Source organism: Mustela putorius, unplaced genomic scaffold (assembly GCF_011764305.1).
Source record: "Mustela putorius furo isolate JIRA1106 unplaced genomic scaffold, ASM1176430v1.1 tig00000145_pilon_pilon_pilon, whole genome shotgun sequence".
In the NCBI taxonomy this organism is placed as follows: Eukaryota; Metazoa; Chordata; class Mammalia; order Carnivora; family Mustelidae; genus Mustela; species Mustela putorius.
In genome coordinates this window covers 727,112-748,367 of record NW_025421294.1, presented here as the reverse complement: position 1 = coordinate 748,367, position 21,256 = coordinate 727,112, and the positions used below count along the sequence as shown (strand labels likewise).

General features: G+C 36.6%; 1 protein-coding gene across 4 annotated transcripts in view; it reads right to left on the bottom strand.

Annotated features, from left to right (window-relative positions):
* The window catches only part of MRPS27 (mitochondrial ribosomal protein S27), an 86,561-nt gene that overhangs the window by 46,801 nt on the left and 18,504 nt on the right, over positions 1 to 21,256 (bottom strand). For 2 of the 4 annotated variants that reach the window (XM_004764480.3, XM_045075233.1), the window contains exons 3-4: positions 20,930 to 21,000; positions 18,955 to 19,013 (exon numbers count right to left, since the gene is read on the bottom strand). In XM_004764480.3, the coding sequence (XP_004764537.1) occupies positions 18,955 to 19,013; positions 20,930 to 21,000 (130 nt within the window). Of the gene's footprint in view, positions 1 to 18,954; positions 19,014 to 20,929; positions 21,001 to 21,256 lie in introns of those variants that run through there. The other 2 variants (XM_013062486.2, XM_004764482.3) reach the window with 2 other exon arrangements.

Here is a 21,256-nt window from a genome sequence, read left to right as displayed (position 1 = left end):
TAAAGATGAGAAAACTGAGGTCACCAAGGCTAAGTGACCTGACCACGATCAGACTATCATCATTTTTGGAGAACCACAGGGAACTTCCGCTCCCAGTCTAAGGCTTACCACCAACCACACTACTTTCCTATTCTATTTAACAATAAAATCTATTTGAAACTGCCTAAAAACATATCCTTACTCATTTATTAAATGGGTTCAAATAATGTATAAGCAAAAGAAGATAATGTGTACACAGTCAGGATTTTAAGTGGCACTAATTTGCTATAGACTTTGTTCCATCATTCATTCAACAAATATTTATTAAGGGTCAGCAATATTCCAGGCACAGATAAGTGCTGGGAATACAAAGTCAAATAAGATATAATCATTATCTTCAAAAATTCACCTTGGACTGCCAGTTCTCCAGAAATGCATTTTGTTTGAAGTCCAAAGTGCCTGCAGTCAAAATCAAATTTACTGCTGCCAAATATGCAGATATCAAAACAAATTAAAAAGAATCTGTACTACATTGCAGTAATAAGATATCAAGATTTTTAAAAACAATGTGCATTCAGATACTGCTTTCCAAGTAAATATCCTCCAGGTGAACTATGTCAATCACTATAAAATAGTTGGCCAAAGTGATTTCACAGTAGAGGCCAAACGATTATTATCTAAAAAGAAAGGTAGTATTTAGAAATGGAGAAAGGGAGGGTGAGAGAGAGAGAGATCTAGAGGCATTAAAAACTACTTTTGCGGGGCACCTGGGTGGCTCAGTTGGTTGGACGACTGCCTTCGGCTCAGGTCATGATCCTGGAGTCCCAGGATCGAGTCTCATATCAGGCTCCCAGCTCCATGGGGAGTCTGCTTCTCCCTCTGACTTTCTCCTCGCTCATGTTCTCGCTCACTGTCTCTCTCTTAAATAAATAAATAAAATCTTAAAAAAAAAAAAAAAAAAAAAACTACTTTTGCACTGACTCCCAACTTCAAAAGCAGCTTCAACAGTTTTCCTACTTGGTTTCAAATCTATATTGTATCCAGAGACGTGAGAGTAAACTTTGTTTCTATGGCAAAGAGCACATTAGAAATAGCAAAAAGTAAACAACAACAACAAAAAACTGAAAAGCCAACTCCTCGAAGTATGGTAAAATTACAGAATTATAAACAGGACAAATTTAATTTATCATAGGACTATAACCACAAAGTAACCTTATTCTCAAAATCCTTCTCAAAACAAAACATCCTTCTCTTTCAATCTTCTGAAAAGCCCAGAAGCTTACAGACCTCAACTAACAAATCAAAACAAGTATTAGGCAACTTTTGCCTTTTCCTTAAAAAGGTATTATTATTCTCTTTGTACCATAGAGTATCTCTGAATAGGAAGTATTTTGGAACACTAGGGAAAGTGATATGAACACGTCAGAAATATGAGTGTACTTTCATAACGATAAAATACATCACCACAATTTAATGATGATATACATTTAATCTGCCTAAATGTTTGTGGAGTTAACAAATAATGTTTTTATGAAATGGTATGATGTGGGAAGTAAGTGTGCTTTCAGGCTTAGAGGAAGAAACTCAAGTTTCAAAAGATCTAAGATCAAGTGAGCTGTCACTCACTAGCCTAGTTCTTTCAACTCTGGAAAAGTTTCTCCTCTGGCCAACTTCCTTCACCGACAAAATAAGTGCAAGAACAGTATCTGCCCTTTCAGTTTTGCAGGCTTTTTCAAGAGGACAATAAACAATGAGATGATGATGTACTTTTGGAAAGACACAAGTAATTATTATTATTTGACCTTCACCATGATGACCCACAGTGTCAGTCCAATTGATGGGTGGCCAACTGGACTTTCAAGAGGTTTATTTACTCTCATCCCAATCTGGGCATTCCTAAAGGCAGGGAGTTATTTAGTGTGACCAGCCACTTATACTCCCACTTAAGGAAGCACATTATTGAATGATGTAATTAGCCAGCTCTGGGGCTAACAGCTCAGATGGGGAGGAGGAGGCAAGGGAAGGAGTATGCATCTGGCTTTCCTGGTAATTCTTTCACTGACTACATTATTAATATGATGCAGTATAATTTGAGATGGTTATGATTGTAAAGTGGTTCATTTTGAGCGCTTCCCAAAGGTACGAATAGGGACAAAAGCCAGCCCTAGCAACTGTGTAACTGGGTACAAGGATGCATCTTTCAGGAAAGGTACCTTTTCCCTAATTTATCTGCTCAGAAGAGGCAATTTTTTTTTTCTTGTTCACATAAACATGCCCTAAATGCTTTTTGAGGCCCTGGTCACCTATCTAGGACTTTCAGCTATCACTTGAGCCTCCCCACTACAGAAAGGGAGGGGGAAAAAGTATACCCAAATAAGGTATTTGAAAAATATTTCTAACAATTAACAAGGTTGCTAAGTATAGGAGAAAGGGAAACAGTACAGGCTGAATGAAGGGATGGACAGAATTACGAACTTCTACTCAGATAATTAAAACATATTCAGAAGCTAAGATGATCAAAACAAATGTGATACTATTGGATGGAAAAAACAAATCAGTGGAATAGCACCAAAAATTCAGAGACAGACCCAAACTCAAACAAGAAATTAGTATATGATAAAGTGGAATAAATTAGCAGTAGGCAAAGAGGTTATTTATTTTTTTTAATGGCATTAGGATAACTGGTTAGCCTTTTTTAAAAAAATGTGGGTATGTATGTGTGTGGATCTGTACTTCACATAATTAAACCAAAATAAACTCCAGATGAACTGTATATTTACATGTTAAAAATGAAAGTATACATTCATTGAAGGAAAATATGGGGAAGTTTCTGTGATGGAGAATTGTCATCCTTAGAAAAATGGAAAAGCCATATAGTAAAAGATTGATAAATTCAAGTACCTTAAAAAAAAAATCTACAAAACAAAGACTACCATAAAGCAAAATAATTTACAAAAACAGAAAGAAATGAGAAAAATAAGAATATTTATCATCCAAAGCTATTCCCTAACCATTGAGAGGTCCTACAAATTAAGAAAAAGACCAACAAAACAGTAAAAGAAGATAAAAGATAAGAAAGTTCAAAGAAATATGAATGGCTGTTAAGCATGTAAGAACATGTCAACATCACCAAAAAAGAAAAATACAAAATTATACTGAGAAGATCTATATCTGTTCAAATCTCTAATTAAATCTCTAATCAAATCTCTAATTAAAATCTTCTTAAGAAGAAAACTCCAGGCCCACCTAGATGACTTCAATGATGAATGCTACCAATAAAGAAATAAAATCTTATACAAAATTTCGGAAAAATAGAACATTTCCTAAAACATTTTATGACATCACATAATCCTGATGCCAAAACCACACAAGGATGTTATAAGCAAAAAAATTTAGAGACCAGTATGATGAATAACACAGACACAAATATCTTTGACAAATATTAACAAGTTTACTTTCAAGAATTTCTGCAACAGAATGGAGAAAAATGGCTGGTTCTATTATAATTCACTATTATAACAATAATTTACATATGACAACATACGACCACCTTTACTTTAGTAGAAATAATATTTAATAGAACTTAGATCCAATCATGATAAAAACTGTCAGGAAACTAGGAATAAAAGCGAACTTCCTCAACCTGATAAAGAGCATTATGAAAAACCTAAAACTAACATCATTCCTAAAGGTGAAACAGTAAATTACTTTCTGCCAAGACTGGGGACAAAGCAAGGATACGTGCCCCTGTCCTTTTATTGAACATTGTACTGGAAGTCCTAGTTAGTGCAATAAAGCAAGAAAAAGAAATTAAAAGGCCTAAAATTTGGAAGGGTATAAACTGTATTTCTACTCACAGACAACATGACTGGATATGTAGAAAACATTAAACAATCTACAAACAACTACTAGAATTAGTCAGTGAATTTATCACAGTCTCAGGATACAAGGTCATGAGATAAAAATCAACTGTATTTCTAATAAACTTGGAAAAAAATATATATATATATTTTTAGAGAGTGTGTATGTGCATGTAAAAGCAGGTGGAGGGGTATGGGAAGAGAGATAATGTCAGGCAGGCTCCACACCTAGCATGGAGCCCAACTCAGGGATCAGTCTCATGACCCTGAAATCATGACTTGAGCTGAAATCAAGGACCAACTGAGCCACTCAGGTGGCCCGGAAAATAAAATTTAGAAAAATAACTTCACTCACAGTAATATAAAACCCCCTAAAATATTTAGCAATAAATTTTAGCAAAAGACTTGCAAGATTCCCACAATGAAATTTATAAAAGCATTGCTGAGAGAAAAAGCCCCCCCCCCCAAAATAAACAAATAAATAAATAAAAAAGTCAAACCCATCTTCACGGGTTGGAAGACTCAGTATTTTATGACATCATATAAGGTCCCAATTAAGATGCAAATTCTTCTTAACATACTTAATAATATCCCAATCAGAATCCCAGTAGGCCTGTTTAAGGAAAACGGACAGTCTCATTCCAAAAGGTGTATGGGAATGTAAAGAACCTAGAGTAACAGAATAATATTAAAAAAGAACAAAGGTGAAGGACTTACACTATCTGGCTTCAAAAGCTACAGCAGTTAAGAGTATAGCATGATGAATGGAAAATAACACAGAAAGCAGGAATATCCATAAGGGGAAAAAGGTACTTCAACACTTAAATCATATGCAAGAATTGGTTTGAGATATAAAATTAAACTGAAACATAGAATCTAAAATGATGACATTTTAAAGAAGAAAACAGAAGAATATATATGACTGAGGGGTAGGCAATAACTACTTAGGACACAGAAAATAATAACCATAAAATTAGTTAGATTTGATTTCATCAAAATTAAAAACTTCTACTCATCAAAACAACCCATTAATAAACTAAATAGCAAAATCTTATATTAGGAGAAAGTATCTGCAAAACACATATACAACAAAAAATACTGAGAATCAGATTTCTTACTGCCAGAGGAGAATTACAAAATTAGGGAAGGGGCAAGTCTAAAAGGAAAACAGAAATGTTAAGAGTGGAACTGGAGGCATTAGCAAGGAGATGGCTTAAAATAAATATTTTTATATATAAAATAAACATATATAAAAATATAATCCACGTGAATGGATAGATTGAAGGAATGGTTCAATCAGAAAATCATCAAAGGAGGGGCGCTCAGCGGGTGGCTCAGTGGGTTAAGCCTCTGCCTTCAGCTCAGGTCATGATCTCAGGGTCCTGGGATCAAGTCCCACATCAGGCTCTCTATTCAGCAGGGAGCCTCCTTACCTCTCTCTCTCTCTCTCTCTCTCTGCCTGCCTCTCTGCCTATGTGATCTCTCTCTGTCAAATAAATAAATAAAATCTTAAAAAAAAAAAAAAAAAAAAAAAAATCATCAAAGGATGCTAATATTAGTAGGTGAAAATCTGATGAGGAACAGGATATTTCATAATCTCAAAGTGTCTCCTTACACGTTATTTACTAATTACAGAGAGACAGCTGAATTTATAGTGGCCCAGTCTGGTGGATATCACCTTAATAAGGTGATGAAAATTAACATTACCAATATTGGAATGAATCACCATTATGCATTTCCTGATAATGACACATTGAGAATGCAGCATCAGTTGTGTGGTCCTCCTGGCCACAAACTCCTTCCTTCCTAGGAACTATTAAGGAATCCTAACAGGGTACCAGTCTACAGTATAATTGGTCTATACTTTTAAAAAATGTCAAGGTCAAGAAACACACATTCACATACACACGCTGAGAAACTGTTTCAAATTAAAGGAGACTAAAGAGATATAACTACTAAATATAATGTATAATCCTTACTAGGATCCTGGGCTAGGAAAAGAAAGTAACAGCCATAAAGAACATTCATAAGGCAACTGACAAAATTTGAATACCGACTACTATTAGATTATACTACTGTAGTACTGTTAAATGTCCTGATTTTAATCATTGCATGTATTTAATCATTTTAATCATTGCATGTAGGAGACATGCCTAAATAAAAGGTCAACTTATTAGTATTAATAAACAGTATCTGTGTAAGTTGGGTATCTACCAGTTAACAAGGTCATCTTTCTTCTTCTGGACCCCTGTAAAAAGGAGCACATGCCAGCCATTTGCTGTTATCCAGTATTTGTTACAGGGCTGATGAAATTCCTATCTATATTTGGCATGGTTTGAAGAAGAGCCATCCAAAGGACTGTTCCTCCTCAAGCTCCAAGGTACACAATCAGAGAGCTCAGGAATAAGTTTATGTGTTAGTCTTCACTTTTTTCCCAACAAAACAAAAGAGTAAGTAAGGGTAGATGAAATGACACAGTGCAGATTTTAAGGACAGGAGAAAATAAGTGAGGGTACTGATCAAAGATTGGCAGACCAAGGCCTATGGACTACATCCGGCCTACAGCCTGTTTCTGTACAGCCTTTGATCTAAAAAGAGTTCTTATGTTTTTAAAGGACTGTATATAGAAAAGAGCCATATGAGGCCCAAGATTATCCCTAGAAGTGGGTAGTTATCTGGCCCAAACATATCACTCTGTCTTTCTTGCCAAAGTAGACTCTGATTCAAGCTGGCCAGTTCTACCTCAAGACTTTTTAAAGGAGGAAGTGGTAAGAAATTGGCCTCCAATTTTGTTCAAATAAATTTTTTAACAAATGTGAAAACAGACTTTTTTGTGTGTGTATGGTGGGAGAAGAGATTAAGTGCAGCTAAAGGCCCCTGATATACATCTCCTGAACCTATTCCTACACCTCCCCCATCCTTCTTCACATGTAAATAATTTCCTGAATTTCGTTTTTCATTGTTAAGCATGTTTTTATACTCTTACACTTTATACACATATCCCCACAGACATATAAGCTACTGCATTGCTTTGCATGTTTTCAAACTACATAAACATTACACTATATGTATGATTCCTCCCTTTTTTCACTCATTACGCTTTTGAGATGACCAAGCTGAGATGTATGGCTTTAATTCATTCTTTCTAACTGTTGTCCGGAATTCTGGCCTTTGGCTTGCCTTTTAATTTGTTTAATGGTACTAATTTAATTTGTTAATGCTTTATTTGTTAGTTTATGGCATATAACTTTTTAATGCATTAAAATTTATCAATCTTTTACTAGTTGTTTGTTTCTTGTTCAAAAAACTCCTCCACAATATCATACAAATATTATTTTCCTAAAAGTTTTATGTTTTTGTCAACTGAAGTTTTTAATCCACCTGAACAAAATGTGTGTATATGTGTGTTTTGAGGTAGGAATTAATTTTTTTTCCATACAATCAACTGTCCAAGTACCATTTATTAACTAATCTTTCTCCTTTGATGTGTAAAGCAACTCTAGTTTCCATTATGTGTACATGTTCATTTCTGGGCTCTCCATTTGGTTCCACTAGTCTAAGACAGCATCTCATTTTTACTTACTGTCGCTTTCTAAGTCATGTTATGTATCTGCTAGACCAATCATTTCATCTTAGTCTTTTTAAAAGTGTCTCAGTTATTCTTGGCCCTTTACACTTTCATTGCATTTCAGAATCATCTTCTCTGGTTCCACAAGAAAATTCTGCCAAGATTTTGGTTGGACTTGCATTGACTGTATAGAAGAAATCTGAGTTACTGTCAACTACTTCAAAACAAATTAAATGAAAAGATGTAGTTGAAAGCCCAGCAGGTAACACACTAATAAGAAAGTGATTTTTAAAAATAAAATTGCAGCTCAGTTTCCCATAAATTAGGCCACACAAATAGGAACTCTTATTGAGTTCTACAACTGGGGAAAGAACACAATAAAATAAAATAAATAGTGGGGAATGCTGACAGCGTTAAACTTTATCTTTAGACATTCTGGGTGGCTCTGTGTACTCCAACTATCAGTGCTAAACTCACTGGAGGCAGTCCCTTAATTTCTATTTCAACTGTTTTAAATGTTTTTCTGTCATGCTCCCAGCGCTCAGAACACACCTATCCTTTCAGTTCTAATCTACATTTTGATAAATGATTCAGTAATATCTTATCAGAGACCAGTTCTGGTACAGGTTGTTCTTAACCAGCAACCACCTTCTTTGGTCTTCTCTCTTCTCCACAGCTGGGATGCAGATGACTTTCTGCTGCCCCCTTCTGGTTTTTGGCTACAGTAAACTTAGAAACATTATACACCTTCAATGAGTTATTATCTTTTAGGATTAGGCAGCGTCTCCCCACCACGTGATAGCCTTTCCATCTGCACGCTACACTATGAGTGTTCATAAGCATCTATTTCTCCCTATCCCTGAGTCCTGATACTCTCTGTACTTTGATGCCCCAGGTGGGGGTGGTGACAATGGTGGGGGATTATTAGTCTTTGTAACCGAAATTAGAGTTCAAAAGACACTTTCCCTAAGGAAAGAAGTATAGGTAAAGGAATCATCCTTGGTCTTCAAGACATTACAATGTAGGGCAGACAACAATAAAGCTAAAATTTACTGAGTACCAACATACTTTGTACCAAGACTGTTCTAAGATCTTATATATTAATTTCTTCAAGTCTCATAACTATCCTAAAGCACAAACACTATATTAATTCCCATTTTAATGATGAAGAAACTGAGGGATAGAGAATATAAGACAGCCCCTCTGGGATTCAAATTTAGACAGAGTGGCTCCGGAGGCCATGCTCTTATCCACTATACTAATCTGCTTCTCAAGTAAAGAAAAAATAAGAAATACATACTTCTGACTAGTCAAAAGAAAAAAAAAGCCACATAGGCATGGCTGAGTAGATAAAAAGAAAATGCTATAGCAGAGTGGAAGAGACATCACATTCAAATGGTGAAAATCAGGGCAAGTTTATGGATAAACGGAATTTGGGACAGCTCTTAAAACACAGGTTGCATTTTATCAGAAGGAAATGGGGGGGGCAAGATAAGAAAACACTGGGCACACTGAGAGAAGAGCAGTCCCTTCTGGCTAGAATCTGAAAGCTCTGTGAAAGTGTATTATCTGTGTTAACTGTCAGTACTTGTTATTATCTTAGCAAATGAAGGACTATCATCAGTTTTATATATGAGACCCACAAATTTCTTATTTTAACAAATAATTTCAGTGTTCTTCAGAACTATCAAAATTCTGCCTGGCTTTCATGAATGAAAACATATGGCCAATGTGAATTTCAGCTCTTGGTAGCATCCATCACTGAGCCACGTTAACAGCCAGTGTGTCATAAATATACTGTTTAGGTGCTGTACTGGCCTAGAGCTGGAAGGCCTGGTTTTACACCCCAGCCTTGGCCATTACTAGCTATGAAATGTGGTACCACTGGTCTTAAAATCAATACTACTACTAAAAAGAAGAAGAGAATAGATCTCGAAATATAAAAAACATAACTGGAAATCCATCATGAAAATGACTGCAGCATGGGCACTAAAGAGAATTCATTCACATCAAATACTTCTAGTTCCTCAAGTGTCCTTTTGCCTAGACACATGGCATCCAAAAATTCTAAGGAATTCATTTTGCTACTGGCCTCAAAACTCGTCATGAAATCAGCTAAACTTCAGTTTTCACAAAGGTCTTCTTGAAGCTTCTATTTATCTACTCATCTCTCCCTTAAATACTGTATCAGCTCCTGAAAAGATTTCTTAATTGTATCTTTAAAAAATCAAACACCTTACATACAAAATTGTGAAGACACTCTATTTAATAAACATTAATATGTTACAGTCAGGCCAGTCTCTTGGCCCTACAGCTATAATTTCTGCTACCTTGATAATGACTTTGCAGTTATGAAAACAGCCAAGAAACTGATTTTTTTTTTTTTTTTTTTGGGCTCAAAGGACTTTATACTGTGGAAAAAACCAACTTGGGATGTATCTTTTTATATGAAGATGTAGAAAATTTTCAGGTTTAATTCAGAGGGCTCATCAGCTATCAGAATAGATCTATTTTAGTTCTCTCCTTTTAAACCCCACATATATGCAAAGCATCAAAAAAGGTACTTTGTGGGCTCTACAGAAAAAGATAATAGGAAAATATCAAATACAGATTAAAAAAAACCAGCTCCCTAGAAAACAAGAGTGAATACACAACTTCTCATACCAAAAAATTTACTAAAAGTATTTATAAATGAGATAGTAAATGAAGCCTGTCACCCAAATCTAGATGAGATTAAGAGATCTCCTTACACTTTCTGTTATTCACATCCATTAGTTTTTCTTGTGTATATATTCATAGTTAATGTGGCTGAAACTTCAACTTCAGTGTTTATGTAAATAAAGTTCTGAGTAAGAAAATAAACAAATACCAGAATGTCAGGCTTTCAAAGCCAGGTTTCTAGTGATAAAGTCTAACTTCTAGATCAGTGAGATTGAGAAACAGAATTTTAGTTATGTATCACGCCTTGGGAAGCATCCAAGGTCATTTGCTCATCTTGGAAGCTGATGTCCAGAGTTAGTTCATTAACTGGCTCTAAGTTACAGTTCAAAGTGGAAACTAAATTGGTCCTAAAAATCCATGTCATTTGACTATTTCCTGCCAGCCTGATTCCTTCAGTGTCATTTCAGCACTTTTTTTTCACGATTATGCAGTTTTTACAGTTGTATCCCTGTTTTTGCTAGGTTTTTTCCGGGTGTAATTAATTTTATGTCACTCCATAATGAGGTACTGGAGTATCCACGGAGTCTTTATCTTCTGCTTTATTACCTAGACTGCCTTAGGACAAAGAACCAGCACAATGAGAAAGACTAGTCGAACTGATGAGCCTCTCTATTGGAATGGAGGCCTTAATCTGCAGTTAGGGCGTGGATTTGACACATGGCTCTAAAGAAACTGTTCAGTCTTCCCAAGTCCCAATTTCACATATCTGGAAGGTTAGTAACTCTTCAGAGACACCTAAAATTTCCCAGCTAGCACCAGGACATCAGGGAGACCCCAATGTAGGCATGTTTCGGTAGCTGTTCTTCCCCCAAAGGTCTGTGACCAGTTCCTCTCAAATAGCTCGCATGTGGTCAGTAGATGTAAGAGGTGACACGGCAAACTTAGAAATCTGTAGGTACACGATGAAAAGGCAAAAGAAAAACCCACCACCTTGCTTTCTTCTAAATTTGCTTCCAGTTCAAAACTTCCATCAATGGACTAGCTAGCCATTCTCTCATTAACTGAAAGGTTCAATTTTCAGCTCATTTTTGACCCTCCTTGTTTTCTATGTTTATATTCAACCCATCATTAATCCTATTGATTTTTTCCCTCCTATGTGCAAAACATTTCTCTCTTCATTTCCACGGTCAACTACCACAGATCAAGCCTTTATCACCTTATGCAGACAGTAAACTTCCCCCAACATTTTCCGTTTTCAATCCAAAACTTCTTGTTACTAATACTCCTGATATACCTTTATTATGATACACACGTCTCAAGACGCTACCAATAACAATGTTGAGTTATTTTTAAAAAATAACATAGTAAGAAGTAAAAAGTAATATATATCTGTGACACGAAATTCAGAAGGTACAAGACAGAATTCAGTCAACAGTCACCCAGGTCTTTAAAAAAAAAAAAAGTCACCCAGGTCTCCTTTCCCAAAGAAATCACTATTACCAGTTTTTAATGTGTATATACATATCATTCCAGAGACAGTCTATGCACATACACACATATAGCCACATATATATAAAAGCACATAAACATATTGCATACATAGAATCCATGGCGGTAATATAACAAGTTCTATACCTTGTTTTTTTTTTCACTAAATGCACTTTATAATTTGTCCCATCAGAAATATGAATAAAGTTTTCATTCTTTCTAATGCCCTGTATTCTACTATAAATGGACTATTCTCTAATGCAGAGCCATTAACAGTAAGAAACTCTCCCAGCCCTGTGGTAAGGATCCACAAATAAGAACTAAATAAAGCACTCAGTAATATTAAAGTATGGATGTGTTTTTTTAAAAAATAAAAGCTCCAAGAGTCATTTACCTCCCCTGGCCTTTTACTCTTTTCTTAACAATGTCCAAATATTAATGACATCTGGTAATACACTAGCAGAAAAATCTCTAATTTCATTTTACTGCTGAAATATACAATCTTTATGCCCTCAAAGGAAAATTACTATTGCTTAAAGTCCTAATAAGCTCCCACCTTTCCCTCTTTCAACGGGCAGACAGATTCTTACAACATAGGCCTAGGATAGTGTACTCACCTTCCAAGGAAACACTAGGGTATTTCTGTTTAGTGAAAAATGAAGCTATTTTGGTCCATCCTTTTTTAGACTGGCTGCCAACCTGGGACCTGGAGACATGCAGGCTGCCATCTGCCTCACCCCAGCTGTTCCTGACCTACCATCCGTCTCCAACCAGGGACGCCTGGTATCTGCCAGGTCAGTTAAGCAACTCACGAAAGATTCTTGAAGCCAAGGTACAGTGTGGATGAATGTGTTGGCAGCATACATCCTGCCACACAACCTTGACTTTGTCTCATTAATGGGTGGCATGCCATTTTCATGACAACACAGAGCTGTATTCTGAGAAAAACAGACCTTCTCATGAAGCTCTGCAACTGCCTCTTCTTATTGAATGACAATTAATTCAGCATTCCCCATATTTTTGTTAAAAACCAAAAGGCTACTTTATTTTTTAAAAATTTTATTTACTTTAGAGCCAAAGCTCAAGAGTGCATGAGTTGGGGGAGGGAAGGAGGAAAGGGAGAAAGAAACTTCCAGCAGATTTCCTGCTGAGCAAGGAGCCAACTTGGGCCAAGATCCAGAGATGATGGGGCGCCTGGATGGCTCAGTGGGTTAAGCCTCTGCCTTTAGCTCAGGTCATGGTCTTGGGGTCCTGGGATCGAGTTCCGCATCGGGTTCTCTGCTCAGCAGGGAACCTGCTTCCCCCCCCTCCCACCTCTCTGTGCCTTCCTCTCTGCCTACTTGTGATCTCTGTCTGTCAAATAAATAAATAAAATCTTAAAAAAATAAAAATAAGAAAAAAAATCCTGAGAAGATGACCTGAGCCGAAATCAAGAGTCAGACGCTTAATTGAGTGAATAACCCAGGCACCCCTAAAAGGCTACTTTAAAAAAATGTTATATTTTAAAAATAGAGAGAATATGTTATACACATTAGAAATTTCTATCACTTTGCCTTCAGGAATGACCATTATGTTGCAGATCAAAATTATCAGTTCTGATTACTGACACTCTGATAAAAAAAGGAACAAGTCTCATTTCATGCATGTCTAAATTGCCGTGATCCCAAAAAGTACTTGAAAGCCTGAGTAAGACTTTAAAGATGTAATGTGCAAACATCCTTGGTAAATAAGAGGATACCACATGGAAAGAAGCAATTTTTATGGCTTGAGGTTGCATTCAATAAATGCAATAATCAAATACTGATATGGGAATTGTTAAAAGTTGTTAGAACCATGAAAACAATAGCTTTTACTGGTGCCACAATTTTACCGATGACAGTTTTGTCTCCTGAAGATGGAGACAAAGAACCTGCCTCAGGGATCATCAGTATGCACATAGGCAACACACATAAATTTGGGGGGTCCTGAGCTCAGAACTATTGATTAGGTGGCCCAAGAGACGCTCTCCACAAAATGATAAAGGAAAACTCTAGGTAACACTGACCTCAAGTTCAAAGAACCTTAAAAGGTATCTCTTGTGAAAAAAAAGCTAAGATCTTAGTTTTTAGAAAGCACTTTTAGAAGTACCACCAAGGACCCACAGATTACAAGAAATATAAGGAATTTCCTTCTATCTCTTCATTTTCATTTTCTCATGCTCTACCATGCTCTATACTCTGGTCTCCATGGAATCCCTTCCATCTCTGCTTCCTTGAAAATAAAAAAAAATGATAGCTCCCTCTGGGATCCTTATTGATAATACCTTGCACTGGGAAAACACTGTATTTTTATAGTATTGGTCTCTGTTCACATTCCATTCTTGTGGCTCCCTTTCTCTGTGTGGGACAGGCAGTGGCTTACATGCACATCATCCACACTGACTGTTCTCAGTGAATCTCTACGCCTTTGTCTCTGCATCAGTAAAATAAAGATGCAAATCTAATTCTTAGGAATGCTCTAAATCTACAGTATTATAAACTTAGTACAGAAAAGGTAGGAAGATTTTTTTCCTTCAAAAGCCAAAGGAGAGGGCATAGGAATAGGAAGCAGAAATTAATCCTATGCCCAAAGGAAAAACTGTTTTGCTCAACTCTTTTCAACACTAACATGGGACATATAAACGCTCCCCTCGTTTTTTTTTTTTTTTTTAAGATTTTATTTATTTATTTAACAGAACACAAGTAGGCAGAGAGGCAGGCAGAGGGAGAGGGAGAAACAGGCTCCCTGGTGAGCAGAGAACCTGATGTGGGGCTCAATTCCAGGACCCTGAGATCATGACCTGAGCCAAAGGCAGCTGCTTACCCGACTGAGCCACCCAGGCTCCCCATAAAACTCTTTTTAATAAACATCGAGCATGACTCAGCAGTCAGCTGCTTATGCCCAGCAGTCAGATGCCCACTGAGTGGCCCTTTCCTCTCAGCAGCCATCAGTTGTGGGGTTACCTTTCTCCTCGGTGCCTCAAAACCTCTGTTGCTACAGCTGGGCAGTCTCGTGGCTTCTCCCTCATCAAGCCAGAAGGGCTAGTGATACCAAAACCCAGCAGAAGTGTTCCTGTTCCTGCCCCATGCCACCTCCTCACTGGTCCCCTGCCAACAGCATCTAGGCGCCTGTCCTCTTCTCCTCACCTTCCCTTCACCTTCTTCCAGCTCAGCGGGGAAGCTCAGGAGGCAGGCTGTATTTAAGCTTTCATTTGGAAAACAGCACACCTATCAGCCATATGTTTGTCTACTCTACAAAGTCTAAACTAAAATAAGAAAATAAAGCCTTCTTTGTAGGAAGGAAAAAACAAAGATCTAGAAAACTTCAAAAGGCCTGGGGGAAGCAGCAGGACTAATCCAAGCAAAGGACCTTCTTTTCAAACACGATCTCATAGCAGGGTTCTTGACATTTCTTTGTGGCAAAGAACTCTCTGGAACTCTGCAAGCTCCTAAGCCCCTTCCCAGAATAATGTTTTACATGCATAAAATAAGAGCACACAGGATCACAAAGGAAACCAATTATAGTGAAATAAAATTATCAAAATATTAAAAAATGCTTAAGATGTGGGAATTAAGTAGTTTAATTCCAATTTAATTTCTAAGCACTGATGAGCATAATTTAAGATAGCTGCTACAAACATAATGCTATTTGAAAAACCTACATTTATTAGTGAGAAAGACACAGATGCTGCTTATAATACTGTGATCTGTTGCCTGTATTCATAATGAAAGGAAATGCTAAATATTACTGAGAGGTTGGTGAAAAATAACAGTTTTCCTCTGAGTTCACAGACCTCTCTGAATTCTCTCTGCAGATCCTGATCAATAAAGCAGCTGGAGACACAGTTTCTTCAGCTTAAACAGAAGAAGAGGGCTGCTGGCAACAGCTCTTGGCTTCTCCCTCACTGTCTCTTCTTCTCGCACCCATACCCCCAAACTCCAGTGAAAAGCCAGCTTCAGGGCTTCTGGGAAGACTGCTTGAAAACCACACAGAAAGAAGGCTACTATTCCACAAATACTTGCTGAGAGTATTTCTGTGATAGCAGGCCTGTACTTATTTCCCACTCTCCTGGGCATATCTGTACATATTTGGTGAATACTAAATATGTACCTCGTTTTATTCTTTTTCACCCTTTTATTCTCCTGTTTTAACCCTTTGTTTTGTTAGAGCCCAACAGCTTTTAGCATGCCTTGTTTTCTCATTTCTTAGCTATTGGGTTTTGTTTACAGTACTTCATCTCTAGCTCATATTATTTCTTTGTTAATGCATCATTTCCCTTTCCTTGTTTTGTGTTTTAAGTGAACGGTGGGGGAAGAGTTGATCATCGGGTTGTAGGCCCCCAGTGAACAGATCACAATCCAAAGAGGAAGGTTTAGAAATTCTCGCTCCTGCTCTCTCAACAGCAGCCTTTCTAACTCTCCTTAAAAGATCCCTGGGACTCTTAATCTTGAAGCCCCTAAACTTTTAAACCTGTGTCCTTCAGGAGATTCAAAAGCTAAAATTCTCTCCTGGGACGACAGGATGATAACCAGCAGGCATGTTTGTCAGAAGCACCCTGAATTGCTGGAACTTGGAACTACTTACTTGTGCACCTGATGGGATGGCAGATGCTCATTAGCTTGCCACTGATCACTGTAGGGTCAAAACTTCTTTGGCCCTAATACTCTTATCATAATCACTGTGGAGGATCTGATCACATAGCTGTGGCAGCTATGCTCCACTTGTTGAGCGTGGTCTGCACCAGCTAAGGCAGTGAAAGAGCTGAGCTAATGACAGAGGTGGCTGCCCAAAGTTCTGTTGTGGGCCTTATTCTCAAAGACGGTCCTGCCTGGGGAATGAGAAATCCTTAGGGCAGTCGAGCAAGAAGCTGTCAGTTGTATGGGATTAAGAAATCCCTTCAACATTTCCTCACCCTAGACTTCTGATTGAAACACCATGGGCCCCTGGTGTCTTCAGGATTAACATTCTTGCTATCAATTAATGCAGAGAACCCCCAAGAGTTCAGAACATGTAACTTCTAATTTTGCTGAGGCACAACTGTTTTATATATTCTCTAAGGGTGGAAAGTAAGAGTGAGACATTTAGCTAATGGGTGAATCTAGCCAACCTCCATTATCTATATCTTGATGCAGTTTTTTGGGGTTATACCTAGTCCCATATACATATAACAGTAATCTCATGAAGTCATAAAAATGTTTACTTCTTAAAAAAAAAAGCTAAGAAAAAGAGCCAATCTTCTTGGCAATGGAAGGGAGAACAGAAATAAAAAAGTGGTAAGTCATAGTTAGAACATTAGTTTTGTTTTTTTACTGAAGTACTGTTGAAATTCAGTATCATATTAGAACATCAGTTTTGATTAAGCAAAGGATGGGACTTCAAATTAAACAGTGGCTCAGATTTAAGATGGATAAGAGTCTTGTATATGTTCTGTATGGAAACAGGAAGGAGAGATTTTAGGAAACTTTCAGTGAGACTCCAGACCAAACATCATGTGAAGAATCATGGATGATCTTAAAGGCAGGACTTAAATTTCTCAGTTAAACTTTAATGTACAAGGAATGGGACAGTGTTAAACTTACTGGTCACTATACACCAGCACTTGACATAGCCTGGATATGCAGTAGGTGCTCGGTAAATACTTGCTCAATGCTGAGTCACTGAAATCAAATACATGCTACAGACGTAGTTGTAAATTTGGGATGTATTTCTTCCAAGGCTAAGGCACTGTGTCCCACAGGATGGTATTCTAAGGAATAATTTCTCTTTAGACATTGTAACTATTTCTGAATTTTGCCATTGACAAAGCAAAAGAATGAGAAGTAGGCAGATGCTAGCCCAATACACCTTCCACCACAGGCAAAAATAACTCTCAAAGGAGCCTCACAGTGCCAAAGAACCACCCAAGAAAGGCAGGGCTTCCTCTCATCAAGGAATCCCTTTATATTTATCTTAATGGAGTAGAGGGCACTTGCAATTATGATTTTAGGAGTCAGAATTTAAACCTATTTATTTTTTTTAAAGATCTTATTCATTTGAGAGAGAAAGAGAGAGCACGAGCAGGGGAGCAGCAGAAGGAGAAGACAACTCCCCACTGAGCAGGGAGCCCAATGTGGGGCTCAAGCCCCAGGACTCCATGACCTGAGTCAAAGGCAGATACTTAACCGACTGAGAAACCTAGATGCCCCAAGAATTTAAACTTATGACATCTTTAGAGGCAAATAAGTTTTAAAAAGTGTGAAATCTAATCTGCTTAAGATGTACATTTCAACAGAAAACTCCAAAAAGGTGGTAGAATTTACCCAATTCAGAAAGAAGAAAAAGGGGCTCATTACTATGTAGTAAAATCATGTGAAAAAAAAACTGAATAAATTTTCACCGAAATAAAGAAAACTTTAAAAACTGAACCCAGATGGAAAAAATAAAATACTCTCTTAAAGCAAAGTAAGATCAAATGGCAAATTTTAATGTAATGCTTATTAGAAAACATTTTAAGTTTCAACTGGAGTCTATTTTTGAAACGTAGCAATTGGAATGAATCATAAATCAGATTTTTAAAACACAATAAATAAAGAATCAAAGTAAAGAGTTATAGGGTATCATTTTTTACATATCTGATTAATGAAAAACCAAATATCAGAGTAAATCATAATTTATTTGACATCCCCTTATTTTAATAAGCTTTAGGTTACTCATGTCTTTTGCTACTATAGATGGTACTGTACTGAACATGCTTCTTTTTCTTTGTACACATGAGTATGTATCTGTATTTCACAGTAGAAATGTTAAGAGCTATGAGAAAGAATGAAGTAAATGTGGTAATGTACAGAAAGTTTTAAAATGTAGTGTTAATTAAAAATAGATGAATAGTGCAAACAGACTGTATTTTCAACCAAATAAGTAAGGGAGAGAAGTAGATACATAAAATTTTTCACCTATCAGACTGACAAAAAATCCAGAAATATAAAAATTCCTTTTGACCAAGTTGTAAAAACAGGCCTTTCTCACAGACTGCCAGCAGGTATGCTAGTTGGTGAAATCTCAGTGGAAAGCAATTTGGCAAGAGCTATTGTAATTACAAATGTATATACTTAAGAGAATCCCATGCACAATTACAAGTGTACAAGGTTGTTAATTACTCCATTACACCTAATACAAAGAGAGAGAGCAAACAACCTCAAGCTTCTATCTACAGCGGGGAACTGATTTAAATAGTATATTCATAATATGAAATCTGATGCAGTTATAAGAAATGAGGAAGCTATCTATACACTGATATGGAAATATCTCCAAAATGGGAACTTAAAAAGCAAGATGCTAAACATATAATACCTATCACCTTTTGTAAAAGAATATACAAACCAAATAGAATAGAAAACTTACTTATAAAGGTAATACTCTGCATGGTCTACCTCTTCTCTAGAGGAAATGTTGTCCACAAACTAAAAGATAGAAAAATAAACTTTGGTTAAATACAGATTATGCCATACACTGGATCTAATTCACAAACTGACCTTAAAAAAGATAAGACACCCATTTTATTGGACCACTGTTCGCATGGTATGACTTCATCCTTGAAACCCTTTTATACTAAGGCAAAGAATATACACTGGCTTCTTTCTATGTGCAGATCAATCCTGGTTAGATAAACTGAAAACCAAACATGAAACTTGCTCAGAACAAGAGAGAACACCTCTTACTATGTGTATAATTAGCTATCAGTATCTCCCTTTATCTTTAAACCCTGAAATTTTCTCTATGTTCCAAGTTCCAAACGTGAGAACACCATTTTCCTACTCTGATTTCCTACTCTGGTTTTGTATTCTGGTTCAGAGTCAACCTGTGATCCTTGCACCAACAAAGTCTTTCTTTGAACCACAAAATCCCTGTGTGTGCTCCTTAACTCTAAAGAAACAGAAAAGAATTATTCCAAGAATGGATTCTACCCTGACACAGACACACAGGCAAAGAGGATGGAGTAGGAGAAAATGCACGTTGTGAATATAATTAAAGCCTCATAAAGAGGAAGAGAGAATAAAAAGGAGAAGATTTTCCAAAAATGCCTAGGACTTACGGATTTTACTTAGAAATCTCATTAAGGAGCAGTGAAAATACGCTTCAAACACAGGACTGAAAGTTGAGAACTAGCTCTCCTGATTGCTTGCTGTGTGGCAGAGACAGATGGCATAGTCGTTCTGGAACTTAGCTGCTCCATCTGCATAACTAGAATAAAGGCACCTGCATTGAAGAGTGTAAGGCCCCAGTGAGAAAATGTACATGAAAGCCTGTTAAGCTCTAAAGTGCTGCTTACAAGTATCAGGCATTATGGCATAAAGAAATTATATCCATCATGTAAGAGATGAGCAATGGCTTTTCAGTTCCCCTCTGAAAATGAGGAGTCTACTCAACTTAGGTTATGACCTAGTTAAAACTATTTCCCTACTAAAAGGAAAATATCAAAAGGGAGAAAGAAAGGACCCAGACCAAAAAGGATAAGAGTTTCTTTACTTCTCCTCATTTAGACTTAACAACATCTTGAATTTTATGGTGCCATTAATTTCAACAAAGAATTTTCACAACTAAGATTTCATTTTGGCATCGCATTAGGCCTGTAGGGTGATACTATTGATCCTACACTGGAAATGAGGAGATTGAGAGGAGTCCAGTAGATAATGTAACGAAGTAAATTCATGATAAAGAAAGGATCTCTTTGAGGGAGGCAACTGAAAAGCTCACTTTTTTACTTATGAACTGTGTGAACTTGAGAAAGTTATCAACCAGTCTGAGTCTTACATGTAAAATGCAGTTTACAGCGCTTATCTCAAATAGCCGCTGTAAGAATGAACAGAGATAATGTATGTTAAGAAACGAGTAAAACGGCTGGCATAGGTAGGTGTTCAGTATTGGTTACTATCAACAGCTATTTCCGATTCCCAGCCTAATATTATTCTCCTCTCCACTGCACTGCAGATAATTTAACAGTAACAATATCCTTTCTTTTACAGACTTCCTCAAGTATCAAAATCACTTCCAATATTAACAAATGAATACTATTACTTTGAAGGGTGTACCAACTTAAAAAAAAATCATGATATCACAAAACAGAATATATTCTGGAAAAATAAAAATAAACCAGATACATAAAAATGATCAGTGATATCAGAGTCTGGTAAATTTATTACCTTTTATTTCGGTTATAGAAGTTTGCTACTTTACCACAAAACACTTTAAGTAACCACAAAAACGTACCATATTCTGGAGAAATATTTCCTATGAAGTCTTTATCTACACAGCCTCATCTATATAAAGAGCCTCTCGTCCTCCCTCTTTGAAAATATACATGTTTAAGTTTTCTTACCCGTGATATTGTTAGAGAACTAACAGGCAACTTTCTCTCATATGTTTTATCCATTAAAGATGCTAGATCAGCTGTGAAGACAAAGAAGGAAAAAGAACCTTGTTAAATATACATATTTCTTAAGAAAAATCTAACAGATACACTCCTGCCAGATGGCTGCCAATACTGTAAAGTTACTATTAAAACAGATGCTCTTCCTTGCTCTTTTTAGAAATCATTTTTGTATAAATTAAAGAGGATAAAGGACCATTAATAATATTTTAAAAAATGATTTATTTAATTGGAGTAAAGAATATTTTAAAAATCCTACCATGTTTTTAGCTTTTA